The sequence below is a fragment of the Cervus canadensis genome, chromosome 13, assembly GCF_019320065.1.
Source record: "Cervus canadensis isolate Bull #8, Minnesota chromosome 13, ASM1932006v1, whole genome shotgun sequence".
In the NCBI taxonomy this organism is placed as follows: Eukaryota; Metazoa; Chordata; class Mammalia; order Artiodactyla; family Cervidae; genus Cervus; species Cervus canadensis.
Genome location: NC_057398.1, coordinates 24,617,544 through 24,638,114, shown reverse-complemented (window position 1 = coordinate 24,638,114; position 20,571 = coordinate 24,617,544). Strand labels below are relative to the sequence as shown.

At 38.4% G+C, this 20,571-nt stretch overlaps 2 protein-coding genes across 2 annotated transcripts; one reads left to right on the top strand and one right to left on the bottom strand.

The window, feature by feature from the left end:
* Positions 1–3,583: 3,583 nt before the first annotated feature.
* Positions 3,584–20,412, bottom strand: CENPL (centromere protein L). Its single transcript, XM_043485832.1, has 5 exons — positions 19,830–20,412; positions 14,089–14,265; positions 9,431–9,682; positions 5,498–6,040; positions 3,584–4,246 (listed from the first exon to the last, which is right to left on the bottom strand). The coding sequence occupies exons 2-5, from the start codon at positions 14,260–14,262 to the stop codon at positions 4,175–4,177; spliced, it is 1,041 nt and encodes a 346-aa protein (XP_043341767.1). The 5' UTR covers positions 14,263–14,265; positions 19,830–20,412; the 3' UTR covers positions 3,584–4,174.
* LOC122452322 (40S ribosomal protein S20-like) lies at positions 11,764–12,123 on the top strand. The gene has a single exon (XM_043485833.1). It carries the CDS (start codon positions 11,764–11,766, stop codon positions 12,121–12,123), a length of 360 nt encoding a protein of 119 aa, XP_043341768.1.
* Positions 20,413–20,571: the final 159 nt, after the last annotated feature.

Below are 20,571 nucleotides of genomic sequence, written 5' to 3'. Positions count from 1 at the left end.
TGGACTCTATGGGAGAAGGCAAGGGTGGGATGATCTGAGAGAACAGTATCGAAACATGTATATTATCAAGTGTGAAACAGATCACCAGTCCAGGTTGGATGCATGAGACAAGTGCTCGGGGCTGGTGCACTGGCATGACCCAGAGGGATGGGGTGGGGAGGGACGTGGGAGGAGGGTTCAGGATGGGGAACACATGTAAATCCATGGCTGATTCATGTCAATGTATGGCAAAAACCACTACAATACTGTAAAGTAATTAGACTCCAACTAATAAAAATAAATGGAAAAATTAAAAATGGAAAAATAAAAAATAAAATAAAATTATATGGAAAAAAAACAAAAATAAATGAGTTCTGTTATTTCCGATTCAAATTTAACATTATAGAGTTTCTACTAAACTTGATCTTTCAATTGTGTTAAATTATACACTGGTACACTGAAAATCTCGGTTTCTAACACTGTTATAATTACATACATTTTATTTTATTATGAACAGTGATAAAATAACAATGTTGTTGTTTAGTTGCTAAATTATGTCCAACTGTGTCACCCCATGGATTGTAGCCTGCCAGGCTCCTCCATCCATGGGATTTTCTGGGCAAGGATACTGGAGAGGGTTGCCATTTCCTTCTCCAGGGGATCTTCCCAACCCAGGGACTGAACACATGTCACCCGCATTGCAGGCGGATTCTTTACTGAGCCACCTGTGAATATTGGTATAACAATACTGATATTATTAATAAGGTAACTGAATGCAATTTAAGATTCCTTTGCTAGGAATCTTTTCCTAGGATATAGCCCACTCACAATGTATAGTCAAAATACAAGGATTCAGAGATACTAAAACTAATTCTTTGTATGTTTATGGCCTAAACATCATATAGTTAGGTTCGTTTTCAAGTTTTAAGGATTTTTTTTCATTTTGATCTAATTTTGTTTTGTAATTATATAAAACACTTAGATGGCTCCAAACTATAAACAAGGAATATTCAGAAAACTTCTAAATTTATTCCTGTCCCCTCTCTACCCAGTTGGTTCCCCTCATCCCACTAGCAATCACTTTTACTAGTTTTTGGTTTATCCTTCCATTGTTTCTGAAAATGGAAGGAAATACACACACATATTCATATTCCCCACCCCATTCCTTCCATAAAAGCATACTATACACTTTGTCCTCATCTTGTTCTTTCACATAACTATATCCTAGAGATAACTCCATGGCAATATTAGCTATCTTCCTCAAAACCTTTTATAACTACATAGTAGTAATTCACTATGCAGACATATCATAATTTTATTCAATCAATCCCTCTCTGATGAGCATTTGGATTTTTTTTTTTAGTCTTGCTATTATATATACCGTTGTAATAAATAGCCTCATTCCCACTTCAATTTGTATTTTTGCTAGTGAATTTTGGGGACAGAATCCCACAAGTGGGATTGCTAGTCAAAGGGTAAATCACACATAATTTTGCTAGATACTGCTAACTTCCCCATGAGGCAGCACCATTTCTAGCAAACTTTTTCCCCTTTTCCACTCTTGGTTCCTACAACTCTTTCTCCATTATATCTTGTAAAATCTTGTAAGATACAAATTGGGTCACATTAACTCTTCTGCTTAAAAGGTCAATGGCTTTCCATTGCATTTAGAATAAAATCCCGTTTCTTCACAGTACCAGTAAAGACTTAAATGATGTGGATCCCTCCTCTATCACTTAGAATTAGGTTTGGACTATGAGCAAGAGAACCAAAGTAACAAGAGCTTAAACAAGACAGAAGTTCACATCTCTGATACGTAAGTCTAGAGAAAGACGATCCAAGAATGGCACTGGGGTTCAGCTTCAAGTTCTCAGGGGGACTTTCCTGGTGGAACAGATAAGAATCTGCCTTCCAGTGCAGGGGACTGGAATCCCTGGTTGGAAAACTAAGACCCTACACACCTCAGGGCAACTAAGCCTGCATGCCACAACTAGGGAAGTCCTCACCACAACTAGAAAAGTTTGTGTGCTACAATGAAGAGCCCACAGACCTCAACCAAGATCCAGCATGTGTGTATGTGTGCTCAGTCATTTCTGACTCTTTGCAACCCCATAGAATGCAGCCTGCCAGGTTCCTCTGTCCCTGGAATTTTCCAGGCAAGAATACTGGAGTGGGTTGCCATTTTCTCCTCCAGGGGATCTTCCAGATCCAGAGATCAAACTCATGTCTCCTGCATTGACAGGCAGATTCTTTACCACTGAGCCATCTGGGAAGGCCCAAGACCAAGCATAGCCAAAAAAAAGTCCTCAGGGCACAAACTCCTTCCAGGCCACACTCTGCCATCCCTAGGACCTGACACTCACCCTAATGACCTAAAAAAAGCAGCTAGAGAACCAGTCATTATATGCATTCCAAACAGCAATATTGGAAGAAAAATAAGAAAAGGGCAAGGGGTGCATGCCTGTTTATTAAGCTCCTAGAAGATCTATATGACACTTGCATTTTTATGCCATAGATCAGAACTTGGTCATTTGACTATACCTACCTGAGAAAAGCTAGAAAAGGTCATCTTTATACTGGGCAGCCGCATGCCCAGGTGAAAACTGGGAGACATAACACCATGGCATAAGTAAGTCTCTGCTGCACAATCTCTTTAGTTTCATCTCATGCCACTCCACCCATCCTCCCCATGCTCCAACCACACAAACTTCCTTTATTCCTCAAAGAAGCCAAGTTCTTACCTTTCTCAAGGCCTTTGCCCTTGTGGTTTCACCTGTCTGGCACACACTTCCTCAGATCTTCATACAGCTGGTCCTCTCTCATCATTTAGGACTCAGCTCAAACGTCACCTCCTCAGAGACATTGTTTGACAACTGTATATAAAATAGGCCCCATCCCAGTCACTCTTCTTCTTATTGCACTGCTTTATTTATAGCATTTATCTGTACCTGAAATTATTTATTTTTTGCCTTCCTCTCCTTGAATATAATTTCCATAAGACAGGGCTTTTTTTATCCTCACTACTAAATCTCTTATAATCCAATACAATTCTAAGTACAGAGAAGGAGCTTAATATTAGTTGAATCAGGGAAAGTCTGACTCCAAAGCCCATGCTTGTTTCACTACCTCTACTGTTCCTAGTATATGCGAAACAATACCCCATTCCAGAAGTTAGTCTTAGCTTTTTAATCACAGCCTATTAAAGTTATTTTCTTTCCAAGATTTTAAAAAACATTTTTTCTTAAGTTAAACAAAATGTTCCTCTGCTCAGTGAGTAAAAAGAAGTTTTAGACATAACATCTTATGCAAGTCTGTGTTGCATTATTTTGCAGTTTTCATCTGTAAAATGGAAGAGTAGGCTAAAATTAATTCACTTAATCTACAGATATTTTATAAGCACTGTGCTAAAATAAAACTAAGGACATGAAAGTTACATAAAACAATCCCTGCCCTCAAGAGACTCAAAGCTGTCTTTCAACTCTCTGATTTGTATGATTCCACATAGCCATTCTTGTAACCTTTATAGAGAAAAAGCCTATAACTTCCCATTCCCAGAACATTAAATAAAGGTTTTTCATCAAGGCACTGATAAAGAAACACAAGATTTCATTTTAAAACTGAATATTTAATTTGACATTGCAATAAGAATTAAACAGTTAAAAACAGAAGGATATTAGTGGCTTAAAAAGGATAGCAACTTTAGTTTCCTTTGGAAAGGATTTTGATTGCCAGTTGTCTACAGCAAAACGGTGCTAGGAAAATGTCTGTAGAAGACAGAAAATCTCTCTGAATACAAGTCTAAAATGCTTAAAAATAGGGATTAAAGGTTTTAAAGATGCAAACCAGAAATAATCAGTATTAGAGGTATTTGATTTGAATCCTAAAAAGTCTGACATAATAAACATATATTTGTGAGGAAGATGGCCAACAAATTAACAACTCCGCATAGTCTATAGAGACTAGACTCCCAGACGATCATGACTATTACACAGTCACCTGGCTGTGGTTCATCCACTACCACCTTCTTTGTTCTTCTAGATCCTTCTTGGCTTTCACCTGGGTAACTCCAAGGCACTGTGAGGAAAACAGATGGATAGACGCCCATTTCTCCTGTAGTGCCTCTCAGCATAGCAATTAAGCAGACAGTCTGTGAGAAAAAGGTATTTAATCCACAACTTATAGTCCCCATAAGACCTCACTCAATTTGAAAAACTGCCAGTTCTGTCAAATACGCCAGCACTCCAATAAGGTATTTAGGACACAAAATCTGGGGGGAAAAAAGACAATTAAAATTAAATTTTATTAAAATTAAATTAAAATACAATTAATTATAATAATGTAGTTTGATATCTGATAAATATTCCAGGCTTATTTTATATTCTGTATCTATAAACTAAGCTATGAATAGGAAACAACTATTGTTATTCTAAGCCAAACAGATTACTTAATAAAGATGCCTGACTTTAATAAATTTGCAACTATTAGTCAACGGTGCTTAGAAGAAATTAGATTAAGATTCTTATTTATCCTGGCTTCCACTGATTAGCTACCTACCGGCTTAAAGGCGAGGGGGGGGGGAAAGGTATCTATGAACCCTTTGGACTTATATATCTCCATTTTCTAGAAAGAGTTTCATAGCTTCCTTCTCAAAGGTATGTACGTGTGTCTAAGTTGCTTCAGCCGTGTCCGACTCTTTGCAACCCAATGCACTGTAGTCCTCCAGGTTCCTCTGTCCAGGGGTTTTCCAGGCAAGAACACTAGAGTGGGTTGCCATGTCCTCCTCCAGCGGATATTTCTGACCTAGAGATTGAACCCACGTCTCTTATGTCTCCTACACTGGCAGGCTCTTTACCACTAGGTAAAGGCTCTTCACCACCTCTCAAAGGTATACACAATGCCAAAAATGTCTTGTAGAAACAAATCAGAGGCAGAAATTTAGTTAACACATTAATTTCAAACTTCTGAGAGGCAGTATAGTATTCCAGTTAAAAGTATATAAGCCTTTGAGTCAGATGCGTGGGTTTAAATTTCAACTCCACTTATTTGCTGTGTGATCCTTAGGGAGCCTACTTATCCTCTGTGCCACAATTTCCTCTTTACAACCTATGCAAGCAGGTTGTTATGAAAACTAAATGGGACAATATGTATAAATATGCTTAATAATGCTTGGCACAGTTAGTGCTTGACAAATGTTAGCTATTATCATGGCATTATTTGAACCTAGGAACCACAATTACTGTCTTACATCATTAAGAGAGGTTCTTAGAATAGTCCAGATAAAACAGGGCCACCCTCATATTCACAGATGGATATGAACACACTATATAAAACAGTTTGAAAATATACTTATTAATAGAATGTGAGCATATGGAAGTAAAATTTAAAAATATATAAGGACTTCATGAAATTGAATTCTGAGTATTCCAAAGTATTTCTTCAACATGGAAAATATAATTGCTATGCATTCTGAAAACTATGCAGAAATAAGGAAAATAACTAGATTTTAGTTCAAACTAACCTTTATTTTTCCATCAGTATGTGCTGAAGCTACAGATGTTGAAACACGAACCAATCTCGTGGCTGATAAATGAATTTTGAAATGCCTATGGAAATGTGAATACAGGCAGTCCATGAACAAGTCAACCTCCTCCTGGGTAACTTCCCCAGGTGTTTTGTGAACACTGTCCCATAAAGCTTTTGCATCTTCCGGATGTATGGCATAAGAAATGTCCAGACTATGAGGGCGACAGGGTACAGACCAAAGTAATTCAGTAGTGGCCATATAATGGTCCATTTTGCATGCAGTCCACATAGCAGCCATCCAGGAAAGATTAAATGCATTGATTGCTAAGGGACGGAAGTAACAGTCAAAAGTTTTCTGAAACCAGGTTCCAATTATAGCTGTATTAGTCTCTGCACCATTTGCAAGGAATAAGGGTAGACAGGTGAAATCTTCTGAAACAGTCTCCAGGAGACTGTCTCCAAATACACAGCAGAACCAACCAGTCCACAACACTTTCTCTTCTTTGTGCTCAGATGGCAATTGAGATTTTGACAAAATCTATGAAGGAAAATCAAACAGGTTCATTAAACTCAAAAGTACATTTATTCTGGACTTCCCTGGTGGTCCACTGGTTAAGAATCCGCCTGCCAATGCACAGGACAGGGGTTGGATCCTTGGCCAGGGTAGATTTCACATGCCTTGGGGCAACTAATCCCACGAGCCACAACCACTGGACCTGTGCCCTGGAGCCCATGCTCTGCAACAGGAGAAGCCACAAAATGAAAAGCCCTCACACTGCCAAATAGAGAATAACCCCAACTCACCAAAACTAGAGAAAGCCCACAAGCAACAAAGATCCTCATACAGCAACGTAGCCGAAAATAAATAAACGAACTAAAAAACAAAAGTACACTGACTCCTAAATTACATCTTCTCATCATTAATTAGTATAGTACACTTAAAAATAAGAAGATATGTTGAATTAATATTACCTGCCAAAAACCACACAGAGAATTGTCTCCCTAATCATTATTAGGGTTTATTTTCAAGTTAATTGACCTTTCTCCTAATACTCTGATTAGGACAAGGTATATTGCAAGATCTTGGTGCAACCAAATGCAAAATAAGGAATACCAATAAGGAACAGTATCCCGAAAAAAACAGTATAATCAGGAACAGTATCCCAAAAAAAAAAAATCTCAACCTGAGAAGGGACTGAAAAGTAAAAGGCCTGAAAAAAAGGGACTGAAAAAGTAAAAGTAAAAGTAAAATTCCAATGTGCTGGAATTATTCCACTGGGAAAGATGTCACTATTTCCTAAGGCAGCTCTGTCTATCCACTTAAAATGCTCTTTTGTGTGTTAGGCCCCATAGTTTCCAACCACTGGGCCTACTTTTTTCCTTACATGCATATAGATCAAATCTGATCTAATCTCTCTTCTACAGAAAAAGCCCTGCAAATATTTGATGGTCTCTTTCATATGCTGCAAAGGTCAATATCTCCAGTTTCTTCAACCATTCTTCCTATGACATACGTTCAAGTGCTCACACTATTTGGACACACTTCTCTGAAAACCTTTGGCACAGGAGTCATTCGTAAGTGAACGTAAATACTTCAAAAACGTCTGATTACAGAACTGTTACCACCTTTAACCTGTATTATACTCCTACTAATCTAACCTTAGATTGCAGAAGTTTTCTGGTTTTTAGTTGAAAAAATTACATAAATTAGCCCTACATACTCATTTTTGTTGTTAATAAGTAAATCCCCCACCCCCCACAACTCATACTAAGGCAATAAATGTATACCTATTAAAATTTTAATCTCTTTCAATTGACCCACTGTGCCAATCCATTCAGATCTTCTAGAATCTTGATTATATTTTCCAGTAGATTGACTAACCCCTTAAATGTCAAATCTGTAAATTATATAACAAACATACCTTCCATATAATTATAGAAGTTTTAATTGAAGTTCAACCAGGACAAGGTGAAGATCACAGCCCTATATTATATCCCTTTAGAGACAATCATGGTCAATTACCTCCTTGTTCAAAAAGTTATAAGATTTTCAAATACTTTAAAGCCCAGATATAGTATGTCTATCATATTTTCATAATCTAAAAGTCCTATAACTCTGTCAATAAACAGACTTAATTTGAAAACTATTAGGATACTACACGAGGAATTCAAGAGGTCATTTCTATTTCTCACAAGAATATTTGCTTGCTTGATGACATCCAAACCATGTAACTCCTTAAGGCATCAACTGCTTTACTTGACAGAGACTGCTAATTATCTACCCAGTATCTATTTTTCCTTCCACAATAATACAGAGATTTTACTTGGGCTGGCAAAGTACCTACTAAAAACAATTTCTAGTCTCCCTTCCAACTGGGATGTAAAGAGAAGTTACTGTTGGCTCTCAGCAAGTCTCATTCAAAATTTACTCAGTGGCAGGCAACCCATCTGCTCTTCCCAACCTCCTCCTCCTCCTTGCCTTGAACTTACATATAATATCTAGAACTCCAGGAGCCAAGTTAGATTACAGTGAGACCATAAGCATGGAAGCCATGCACCAAGGATGATAGAGAAGACAGAAGGAGCTTAGATTATTAATAATTTCATGAAGCATTTATCAGCCTTGAAGAGCTTGCCTCTGGACACTTTTTTGCAAGATAACTAAACCTCTATCATCTTTAATTCACTGTTATTTAGACTTTCTGTTATAAGCACCTGAATCTAATCCCAATAATCCTGAAATCCTTGCCAATACCATAATCTACACCAGGGGTCAGCAAACCTTTTCTCTAGAGGGTCAGATAGAAAGTAAATACTTTAGGCTTTGCAAGCCATATGGTCTCTGTAGCAACTACTCAACTCTGCTGTTGTAACACAAAAGCAGCCATAGACTACGGAAACAAATGAAAGGGAATCTATTTCAAGAAAACATAACTTACAAAGCCAAGCAGCAGGCTATATCTGGGCTTCAGGTCATAGTTTGCTGACCCCTAATCGAACAAACAAAATTTCAACTGTTTCAGAACTTACCAATGACTAAAATGAGTTAATTCAGCAGAAACAGAAGTAGCAGGCATAAATAATAAATCTGGTTTCTTAATAAAACAAAGGATAGTCATACTACTTTTATACACCACATATAGGAAGGAAAGTAAAATGTTACATTTCTAAGAGTAATCTGGTATGATATATCTACTTCTAGGATTTTAATCCCAGTAAAAACCATAGAAATATACAGATAAATTTACAAAAATGCAAAATTTACATTTAGTTACTCAAAATGACATGAGTTAACTAGTTACAGTGCAGATTATTAGTTTAAAAAAAAGGCCATAATCATACTGCAAAAGTGCGGACAATATGATCATGATTTCAATAGATACAAATAGCCAAACAGACGTATCTAGGTTCATGATGGAGTCTGCAGTTTTCTTACAATATCTTTGCCTAGTTTTGGTATTAGGGTAATACTGGCCTTTCCCTTAGGAAGTGTTACCTCTGCTTCTAGCCTCTGAAAAAGTTTGTAGGAAACTGGTATAACCTCGTCTCTAAATGTTGAGTGGAATTCACCAGTGAACCCATCCAGACCTGTTGCTTTCTGTTTTGGAAGGTTATTAATTATTGACTCCATTTCTTTACTAGGCCTAGGTCTATTCAGATTGTCTACTGCCAAATAGATGTACACCAAAATGTTATCCTGTGGTTTTTAACTTTGTTTGTACTTAAATATTTAAGTTTTCTTAAAAGAAACATGGTTATATTGAAAAGGAAAAACCTAATTGTTATAATTTGATCAAACAAGATATAACATAGGTTATAAATCACACACTTGAGAATTTTAAAAACAGTAAGAATATAGTACAATTTCTAAACCAAAACAATGCACATTCTTTTCTCCTAGGAAGCAAGTACGGCTTTCACGATATACCTGGACAAGAAATGCTTCAGGATCTCTTTGTGTTCCTTTCACTCCCATGAGAGTAGAGAAAATCACTTTGATGTTGAAGTCATCTCCCACTTCCACAGCAAGTCCTTTCTGCTTTTCAGCAGCAATAAATGCATTCAGAAGTTTAGAGTACTCTTTGAAATTAGTATAGGAGAATTTATATAAGGGAGTTAAACTATATAAAGTCCACTGTTTATGCAGAAGGAATGCAAACTTTTGAGGATCAACATCTTCCTAAAAAAAAACAAGACAAAAGAATTCAGAGAATAAAGAAACATTAGGGGATTCCCTGGCGGCCCAGCGGCTGAGAATCTGCCTCGCAATACAGCGGACACCAGTTCAGTCCAGGAAGATTCCACGTGCCTCAGAGCAACTAAGCGCCTGTGCTAGTGCAGTCATAGATAAATAAATTAAATAAAATAAAATAAGAATTTGGAAACTGAAAACTTATCACAGTATTTCAAGTATTTAATACAGATCTATTACTGGGTACCTGATCTTCGCATTCCAGTCAAAGTGAGTTTGTAGGACTCTTTGAAGATCTTTGAACAGACTTTTGCATCTGCTGTGCCTTCCCTTTTTGATGTTCTTCCCAGAGTGTTTACAGGACATGGTCCTTTCCTTTCTTCAGGTCTCTGCCCGAATGTCACTCAAGAGGGCACCCTATCCAAAGCAGCACCTGCATCCGTTCTCACTGTGTCACTCTATATCTCCTTAACATTTTTTTTTTCTTCCCACAGCATTATCTGGCATTATGTACTTGTCTGTATTTTTGGAATCACAGGTACCATCAAAAACAAAATAGTTCATTTGTCCTGGCCCTGTGGCATTGTTGAGGGTCTTCACATACACCCCCATATAAGCTCTTAGTTTTATCCTGAATTGAAATTTTCTATAGAATCCATAATTCCTGATATAGTCTCACAGTTCCACCTCTCTTTTAGAACTTTCAACACAGATGTCCACTTGACAAAAATATTTGTCCTGGCTGAAGTACTCACAGAAAAGTTATAAACCTTTTTTCTTATTACTATCAAAAGATTTGGGGCAAAAAAGGTTGGGGGGAGATTCCCTGGCAGTCCAGTGGTTAGGACTTGGTGCTCTCACTGCAGGGGCCCAGGTTCAACCTCTGGTTAGGGAACTATGATCCCACAAGCCCATTGGTGCAACCAAAAAAAGATTTGGCAAAATTATCTGTATCACATAGAGAAAAGGAAACACTGAACTGGATGTTCCATTCTTGAATTTATATACAATCTGTTTTCTGGTTAAAAGCTATCACTTTCATTACCAGGACTAGGAATTTTTAAGGAAGTTTTCATAAAGAAGCAAAAATTTTCCCATAACCCAAAAGATACTAGACCTACAACAGAGAAAAGAAAACAAAGTTATAAGGAAGGTGTGGGTGACTGATTGGTCAGACTTCCTGCTAACTGACTCAGAAGCATCCATCAAACTTGTATTCACTAGGGCTTTATTTCATGCTTCAATAAAATTACAAATTATGAATGTTATATACCAGATTTAGGGTTTTTAATGAATGATCAAAACAGCATATTGCCACTAGACAAATCTGGGACAATATAAACACCAAAATAATTTAGTAAGGAATTAGAAAAATTAAAAAAACAAAACAAAAACACAAATTCATAAGAATGAAGTCAGAATACTCCCTAACACCATAAACAAAAATAAAGTCAAAATGGATTAAAGACCTAAATGTAAGACCAATCACAAAGGGGGAAACACAGCAAGAACTCTCTGACATAAATCACATCAAGATCTTTTTTGATCCACCTCCTGGAATAATTAAAGTAAAAAAAAAAAATAAACAAATGGGACCTAATTAAACTTAAAAAGCTTTTGCACAGCAAAGACAACCATAAATGAGACGAAAAGACAACCCTCAGGAGAAAATATTTGCAAACAAAGCAACTGACATGGGATTAATCTCCAAAATATACAAACAGTTCATGAAGCTCAATATTAAATAAAAAAACCACCCAATCAAAAATGGGCAGAAGACCTAAATAGACATTTCTCCAAAGAAGATATACAGATGGCCAAGAGACACATGAAAAGATGCTCAGTATCACTAATTATTAGAGAAATGCAGAACAAAACTACAATGAGGTATCACCTCACACTGGTCAGAATAGTCATTATGAAAAAAGTCTCTAAGCATCAAATGTTGACTCTCTGAGGAAGACATGGTTGCCACTGCAGCAGAGCCCTTGCCACCTGCCTCTGCTCATGATTCACCCCTGTTTGCTCTTTGTGGATGAACAAGTCGGTCAGGAAGCTGCACCACAGCCATGGCCTTTAAAGGCACCAGCAAGATTCCTGTGGAGCCAGAGGTGGCCATTCACTGGATTAGGATTACCCTCACCAGTCGCAGCCTGAAGTCTCTAGAGAAGGAATGTGCCTACCTGATCAGAGGCGTGAAGGAAAAGAATCTCAAAGTGAAAGGACCTCTTCGGATGCCTACCAAGACTCTGAGAATAACTACAAGGAAAACTCCTTGTGGTGAAGGTTCTAAGACTTGGGATCAATTCCAGACAAGGATCCACAAGCGACTCACTGACCTGCACAGTCCCTGTGAGATTGTCAAGAAGATCACTTCCGTCAGTATTGAGCCAAGAGTCAAGGTGGAAGTCACCACTGCTGATGCCTAAATCAAACTTTTTAATAAACTGATAATCAGTTGTTAAAAATAAATAAATAAATAAATGCTGGAGAGGGTGTGGACAAAAGGGAACCCTCTTGCACTACTGGTGGGAATGTAAATCCATACAACCACTACGCAGAACAGTATGGACAGTCCTTAAAAAAACTAAAATCAGAACTACCATATGACCCAGCAATCCCGTTCCTGGGCATATATCCTGAGAAAACCATAATTCAAAAAGACCCAAAGTTCACTGCAGCACAGTTTACAATAGTCCGGACATGGAAGCAACCTAAATGTCCACTGACAAATGAATAAAGATGTAGTACGTATATACAATGGAGTACTATTCAGCCATAAAAAAGAATGAAATCAGGTCATCTGTAGGGATATGGATGGACCTAGCGTCTGTCATACAGACTGAAGTAAATCAGAAGGAAAAAAATAAATATCGTATACTAATGAAGGTATGTGGAATCTAGAAAAACGGTACAGATGCTATATGCAGGGCAGGAGTAGAGATGCAGACATAGGGAAAAGACATGTGGACACGGCGGGGAGGGGCAGCTGGGATGAACTGGGAGACTGGGACTGCATGCGTGCACTACCGTGTACAAAAGAGACACCTCGTGGGAAGCTACGGAGTAGCACAGGGAGCTCAGCTCAGTGCTCTGTGGTGAGCGAGGGGGTGGGCTGGGGTGCAGAGAGGCCTAAGAGGAAGTGGAGATACACATACACACACACATATAGCTGATTCACTTTGTCGTACAGCAGAAACTAACAACAGTGTAAAGCAATTATACCCCAATAAAAAAAATAAATTTAAAATGATAAATAAACAAGATTTAATGAATCCATACTAATAAATGGATAAATAAATGGAATAGAAATGAGAATGGCCTAAAATAAAATACCAAAAGCTAGCTGGAAACTACGGAGCAAACAGAGATGGAAAACCATTATTTTGCAACCAACATGATAAAGATGGAATTAGGCAACTCTCCTCAATGCTCTGTAGAGACCTAAATGGGAAGGAAATCCAAAAAAGAGGGGACATATGTATATATACAGCTGATTCACTTTGCTGTACAATAGAAACTAACACAATGCTATAAAGCAACTTTATACTCCAATTTATACTCCAATAAACACTAATTTTAAAAAGATAACCAGTAAGACTGAAAAATTAAAACATAAATAAAAACTAAGATAAATAATTTTTAAAAATAGGATCAAGCAAAAAACATCAATGGATAAGGGATGTTAAGTTTAAGGTGAAATTTTGACAAGGCACAAGATATATGTATTATCTTAAAGTGTCTCCCCACAGACTGCTTATTAGTTGCAGGGGGATAAAACAGTAATTTTGGGGCAACATTTTCTAACAGTGTGATCAAAATTAACATCACCTATGTGCTATCAGGTGTTACTCCCCCAAAAAGGACACAACAGCACCTATACAATATTCCAGTGAGCGATACATAACTTCAGTCTAATCTTGAGAAAACATCCGACAAATACAATGTTCCTCATTTTGTATTGCTTCCCTGGTGGCGCAGACGGTAAAGAATCCATCTACAATGTGGGAGACCTGGGTTCCATCCCTGGGTTGGGAAGATCCCCTGGAGGAGGGCCTGGCAACCCACTCCAGTACCCAATACAAAATGAGGGACATTCTATTTTAAAAAGGAAGAGGAGGAAACATATTCTTCAAAACTGTCAGTGTCATAAAAGAGAAATATTGTGGAAACATTCCAAATTAAAGGAAGTTAAAAAACATATGGCACTGACAGCACAAATAATTGTTTTAACCATTTCTCATTTATTACTTGAGGGAGTAAGAAGACACTAAAAGTATCTTTTAGTAACAAATATTTATAATATATATATAATAAATAGTAACAAAAATTTAAATGTTTTGTTCACAGACATTCTCAGTTACTGGTAACAGGAAGGAACACAAAAAACATACCTGCAGTTGTGAACCCTGGGGGATTTTCCTTCGCGGTGGAGTTGGGATAAATGAAGTCTGCTTCCTGACTGATTCTAATCGTTTCTGCAGAGGGGTGGCACCTATAAAGAAATCTTTAAGCCTTGAGGAAGCATCTTGTCTAGGAGTCAATTCCGGTGTATCATAAGAATCCATGGTCTGCATAAAAAGAAATAAAACCAGAATACCAAACACTAAGAAGTTAATTCATGTTCGTAGTTTCACTGATTCTTCTCTCTACTGTAAAGGAATTCTTTCTCTCTCCCTCCCTCATTCTGCCTCAAGTTTGGCTTTTTAACCAAGTCCTGTATTTCTCATTGGCTAACAGGCTATCTTCATGAACATCTTACTGATACCTCAAACACAGTATGTTCAAAACTAAATTCAACTCCTTCCATTCTCCTCCTTCTAAAAGCTAACTGGTCCATTTTCAAATTCCTGTCAATTTTCTAAGTTAATTTAAATTTGTTTAAGTAGTCTCCCACTTCTACTTTTTAACATACAGTCATTAAGTATATTCTTTTGCACTTTTTTCTTCCTCAGTTTCCCCATTCAATCCCAAAGCTACTTCCTTAACCAGGTCTTATTACTACAATCGAGCATTCCATATCTGAGGGCAATCCATTTTTCAGAAATGGCACTTTTAAAATAATGAAAAAACTAAAAACAAAACAAACAAAAAGAAATGACACTTTATTATTAGTCACCTGTACAAGCACTTTACAGTAGTAAGAAAAATTCTCCTCTTCTGCTGGGTACTCTTTATTTCATAATTCAGCTTGTTCTCACCCTTCTCCTAGACATAAACACATTCTCATCTTTATGTGTCTGCCTATCAACTATATTCCCTATCTCAGGTGTTCTTTTTCCATTCCATCTCCATTAAGACTATGTTTGAATTTAATCCCCTTTCAAATAGCATGGTTTTATTAACCATTTTCCCCCCAGAAGACCTACGTTACACACTTCTGTCTGTGTCTGTATCAGTGGCTCATTCCTGGAAGCAGTGTACATGTGTGTATAGAAGGAGGTCTCAGGGGTAAATATTTTGAAAAAGGCCCAAAGCCCTCTAGATGAGTCTAACAAAATCCCTCAAGAATGTTCTGCAGTCTTTGAGATTAATAATGCACCAGCCCGTCCCCAGGGGCTCAGTGTCAAGAATCCACTTGCCAATGCAGGAGACACAGGCTCGATCCCTGAATCAGGAAGATCCCTTGGACAAGGAAATGGCAACCCACTCCAGTACTCTTTCCTGGGAAATCCTATGGACAGAGAAGCCTGGTGGGCTACAGTCCTTGGGGTCACAGTGAGTCAGACACGACTTGGCAACTAAACCAGCCCATACAGCTCTCTTTGATCACCTAGTCTATACCAATAATTTTGGCCCAAAGTCATTTACTTCCTTGTATTATTTTTTTGGTGTGCATTTCCTCTTTTCTCGGTAAGACTAAACTACTTTGAAACTGTGCTCTTTGTATTTCTCTTGTATAATTTCCCTACTATGATGCTGAATACTCTTTGTTAAGGAAGTATTGGTTTAATTGAAACAAAGTATTTCACAGAACCCCGAAATTGAAAGGAGTTATGATTTAAAAGTTTTAAAAATTATTCCCAAGTACTGGCACAGTTGCACTTCCCCAGTGGCTAGTGGTAAAGAATCCACCTACTAATGCAAGACATAAGGGTCAGGAAAATCCCATGAAGGAGGGCACGGCACCCTACTCCACTATTCTTGCCTGGATAATCCCATGGAGCCTGGAGTCCTACAGTCCATGGGGCCACAAGAGTCGGACTCTTAGCAATTAAACTACAATTGGCATGGCTACCCTTTTAAAATTTTTTTCACAAGTTTTTATTACTATATTTAAATTTCATTAGGTCAAAGTATGACACACTCTATTATCTTGCACAAAACTCCATACATAAATTAAATACATAGTTCTCAAAGCCCAGATAATGCCCAGAGCAAGATCATATACAATTTAAATAGCAGCTACTATAAAGCAGTCTAGCTTTAAATTTGTACAGAATTTTCTATTCAAAAGGGAATTTAATCAGTATCACTTACAGAGAATGTTTTCTTTTTCAAATTTGTTATTTGGAATAATTGCTAACATTTATTGAGTATTCATTATGTGCCAGGTACTTTTCTAAACGCTTAACAATCCTATGAGGTGAGTTATTATATTCCCAGCTGACAGAAGGAAAGACAAAGAAATTAACTTTCTAACTTCCTAAAGTTACAAAGTAACTTCCCAAAGTCATGCAGTTAAAGATGCAAAAGCCAGAATTTAAATGCAGACAGTCTTAACACCAGAGTGGGTGCTCTTACCTCGTTGCTTCACGCCACTTTTCAGTAGGCATCAATTTCAAGACAAAATAAGCCCGACTAAATTTGACTCCTCTTAAAAGAGTAATGCTATAAATTCCAAAAAAAAATCAAAGTCTATCTAGGTGAGAGAAAACTGGAGATACCAACAGAACATTTCACATAAGGATGGGCATGATAAAGGACAGAAACAGTAGGGACCTAACAGAAGCAGAAGAGATTAAGCGGTGATGGCAAGAAAATACAGAAGAACTATACAAAAAAGGTCTTAATGATCCCGGATAACCGCAACGGTGTGGTCACTCACTCACCTAGAGCCAGACACCCTGGAGTGTGAAGTGATGTGGGCCTTAGGAAGCATTACTGCAAACAAAGCAAGAGGAGGTGATGGAATTCCAGCTGAGCTATTTCAAATCCTTAAAAATGATGCTTTTAAGTGCTGTACTCAATAGGTCAGCAAATTTGGAAAACTCAGCAGTGGCCACAGGACTGGAAAAGGTCAGTTCTCATTCCAGTCCTAAAGAAGGGCAAGGCCAAAAAATGTTTAAACTACCATGCAATTGCGCTCATTTCACATGCTAGTAAGATGATGTCAAAATCCTTCGAGCTAGGTTTCAACAGTACATGAAGGCAGAGGAACAAGAGATCAAATTGCCAACATTCACTGGATCACAGAGAAAGCAAGGGAATTCCATAAAAACATCTACTTCTGTATCACTGACTACGCTAAAGCCTTTGTATGGATCACAACAAACTGTGGAAAATTCTTAAAAAGATGGGAACACAAGACCACCTTACCTGTCTCCTAAGAAACCTGTATGTGGGTCAAGAAGCAACAATTAGAACAAGACATGGAACAAAGGACGGGTTCAGAATTGGGAAAGAAGTACAACAAGGCTGTATATTGTCACCCTGCTTATTTAAAGTCTATGCAGAGTACATCATGGGAAATGCCAGGCTGGATGAATCCCAAGCTGGAATCAAGACTACCTGGAGAAATATCAACAATCTAAGATATGCAGATGATACCACTCTAATGGCAAAAAGTGAAAGGGAACTAAAAAGTCTCTTAATGAGGGTGAAAGAGCAGAGTGAAAAAAGCTGGCTTAAAACTCAACATTCAAAAAACTAAGATCAAGGTATCTGGTCCCATCATTTCATGGCAAATAGAAGGGTAAAAAGTGAAAGCAGTGACAGATTTCTTGGACTCTAAAACCATTGCAGACCGTGACTGCAAACATGAAATTAAAAGATACTCTTTGGACGAAGTGTATTACACCTAGACAGTGTATTAAAAAGTAGAGACATCACTTGGCCAACAAAAGTCCGTTTAGTGAAAGCTATGCTTTTTTCAGTAGTAATGTACGGATGTGAGAGGTGGACCATAAAGAAGGCTGAGCGCCAAAGAATTGACATTTTCGAACTGTGGTGCTGGAGAAGACTTTGAGAGTCCCTTGGACGGCAGGGAGATCAAAAGGGTCAACCCTAAAGCAAATCAACCTTGAATATTCATTGGAAGGACTGATACTGAAGCTGAAGTTCCAATATTTTGGCTACCTGATTCAAAGAGCCAACTCAACAGAAAAGACCCCAATGCTGGGAAAGATTGAAGGCTAAAGCAGAAGGGCGTGGCAGAGGATGAGATGGTTAGATAGCATCACTGACACAATGGACACGAATCTGAGCAAACTCCAGGAGACAGTGAAGGACAGAGGAGCCTGGCATGCTGTAGTCCATGGGGTGGCAGAGTCAGACACGACTTAGCAACTGAACAACAAAAGGGAGAGAAAGACTACTAGCTTAAAGGATTGGTTTTGAGAAAACATTTCCCTTGAGCATTTAATACTACAGTAATGTGAAATAGCCCAATCCATGCATTAAAGATCAGAAAATGATTTATATATATTTTATTTTCTCATTCCATACTCAACAATGAGTATTTTTGCCCTGATAATTAAAGAGATTAAAACTATATCTTGATTCAATATTTTACTGTCCTAATATTCTTCCAACTATAAGGAGAGAGGTCCTTTTACTTGCTTTCTAAAGTCAATCCATCAACTGATATTCTCAATCTCCATATTCCTTCACATTCCCCTTAGGCACAATCTTCCATGTTTATTTCAAACCTCTATCATCTCTTATCGCTATTCCACAGGATACTTTTCTTCCACTGCTGAGCATATTCTCATATTCCTAACACTAAAAATTTTTTGTTTAAAACCTATTCATCTCATTCCTCTTGAGACCAATTTCCCGGAATTGTGGTATACAACTATTGCCTCCATCTACTAATATTTTACTAGATATCTTCCGCAATCTCTTATGTATCTATCACTATAAAGACACTGCAATTTGAAGATTACCACTGCCCTTTGAAGACTGTCAACAATATTTTTGTGAAAATCATGGACAATCACTGGGTCATCAAGTTTGCTCATCCTTATTCTCTAAACTTTCTGCTATCTTGTTCTTTTCAAACACTCAACTATTTCTCCTCCTTGTTTCTTATAGTTTCTTCTGATTCATTTGCTGACTCCTTTGCTTCCTCCAGTTGCAACAACTGGTGTCTCCCCAAACTCTGAAATCACTTGTTTTCCATAAGGAAACATTCATTCAGTAGGTGACTCCTCTGGTCCCATACCTTTGCACCCGCATTTCCAATTTCCTGTAAAACACTGAACTTCTGTGTCCTCGAACTCATTAAGGTCAAAGCTAAACATTATTCCACGACCAGTCTTTCCTCTCCAACTATCGTTTCTCAGTAACAGTTCCAATTCTTCCTTCTCATTTTTCTCCCTGCCCATTAAAATACACCTTAGTCATCTTTTACTCTTCAGTCAAGTTTTACATCCAAATTACCATCAAATTCTGACATATTTCTTAAAAATATACATGTTAGCCCTATCAAATCACCTTCACTTCCATTCTTAATTTTAGCCACTTATTCCCAACCCAAACCCCCTTCCCCAACCCAACCCTTTCCCCAACCCAAGACTAGTTTTTCCACAGACACCTCTTTTACCTTGTTATTACCTTGCTTGAGATCCTGTAACAATTCCCACACATCTAAATAAACGGTGTCAGAACTCTCTGTCTGGGCTTCAAGGCACTACCTTATCTGATCATAGTATCTGACCCTATTCGGGTTCACTCTTTACTGCTTTAGTTCTTACCCCAAGATCCATGGACAAACGGTCTTTCCAAAATCTAACAGCCCTCTAAGGTTGGATGCAAAATGTTTCATGCATGTGTAATTGGTAGGAGAAGCGGGTGAAGAAAGACCTTGCAGAGGATGCACTTGAGCAGCCAAGTATTGTAAGGGTAACGACCACACGACAGGGAAAAACACAGAGTTTACTGCTATGGCTGAACCAATAACAAAGCATCTTACCAATAAAATGCTGTGACGACGCTGTCACCCATTCCCTTCACGAATCATTCTTCAAGCCGGGATCCAAAACTACATCGAAACTGAAATCCCTCGAAGTAAAAAAGCCGCCAAAATGACAGCAAAGAGAAAGTCCAGAGGAACCCCTGGCCCTCCCAAATTCCCTCTCCCTCCAACACAAGACGCTTCAAGACCGACGCAAACGGGCCCAGCAAGAAGACCTCCGCTCCCAAGGACGCCAGGCCAGCTCGGCACTTCAAGCCGGAAGGGATATATCCGCTGCCTCAACCACCAGCTCGGCGACTCTCGCTCATAAGGAGTCTGCTTCAGCCCGCGGAGGGAAAGGGCAAGGGACAATGTGTCCCACCTAGCCCTTCTGCACTAGAGCCCTCAGGGGCCAACATCAGCTCGGAAATCCCGCCTTTGAGAAGCGGCAACTTGGCGTTCAGCCGCCTCCTCCGTTTTAAAATCGTTTCCCGACTCGCTCTGCGGGCGGACGCAGGACGTCTCCGCAGCGCCGATTCCAAGTCTGTGAAGCTAATGAAGCAACTACGGTCGCCATTTTAACTGAGGGCATGGGAACGATCTAACTGCTACCGTCTATTTCCCTACTCTCACTTGTCATTTTCCTCCCTTTTCTACCAGCGTTAAGCACTCCTTCAAATTTCCTCCCGTAGTAAAGATGGCTGCGACGACACCCTTCCCCCTCCCCCGCGCTCTGATTGGTTGACTCCTTCTACCGTAA

Bases quoted from the DNA above. Each gene is read 5' to 3' on its own strand.
- LOC122452322 (XM_043485833.1), top strand. From the start codon at position 11,764: ATGGCCTTTAAAGGCACCAGCAAGATTCCTGTGGAGCCAGAGGTGGCC.
- CENPL (XM_043485832.1), bottom strand. From the start codon at position 14,262: ATGGATTCTTATGATACACCGGAATTGACTCCTAGACAAGATGCTTCC. The intron at 9,683-14,088 runs GTATGTTTTTTG...GTTTTTTTTTAG, and splicing joins CCCAGGGTTCACAACTGCAG to GAAGATGTTGATCCTCAAAA. The intron at 4,247-5,497 runs GTTAGTTTGAAC...TTTTCCCCCCAG, and splicing joins ATACTGATGGAAAAATAAAG to ATTTTGTGTCCTAAATACCT.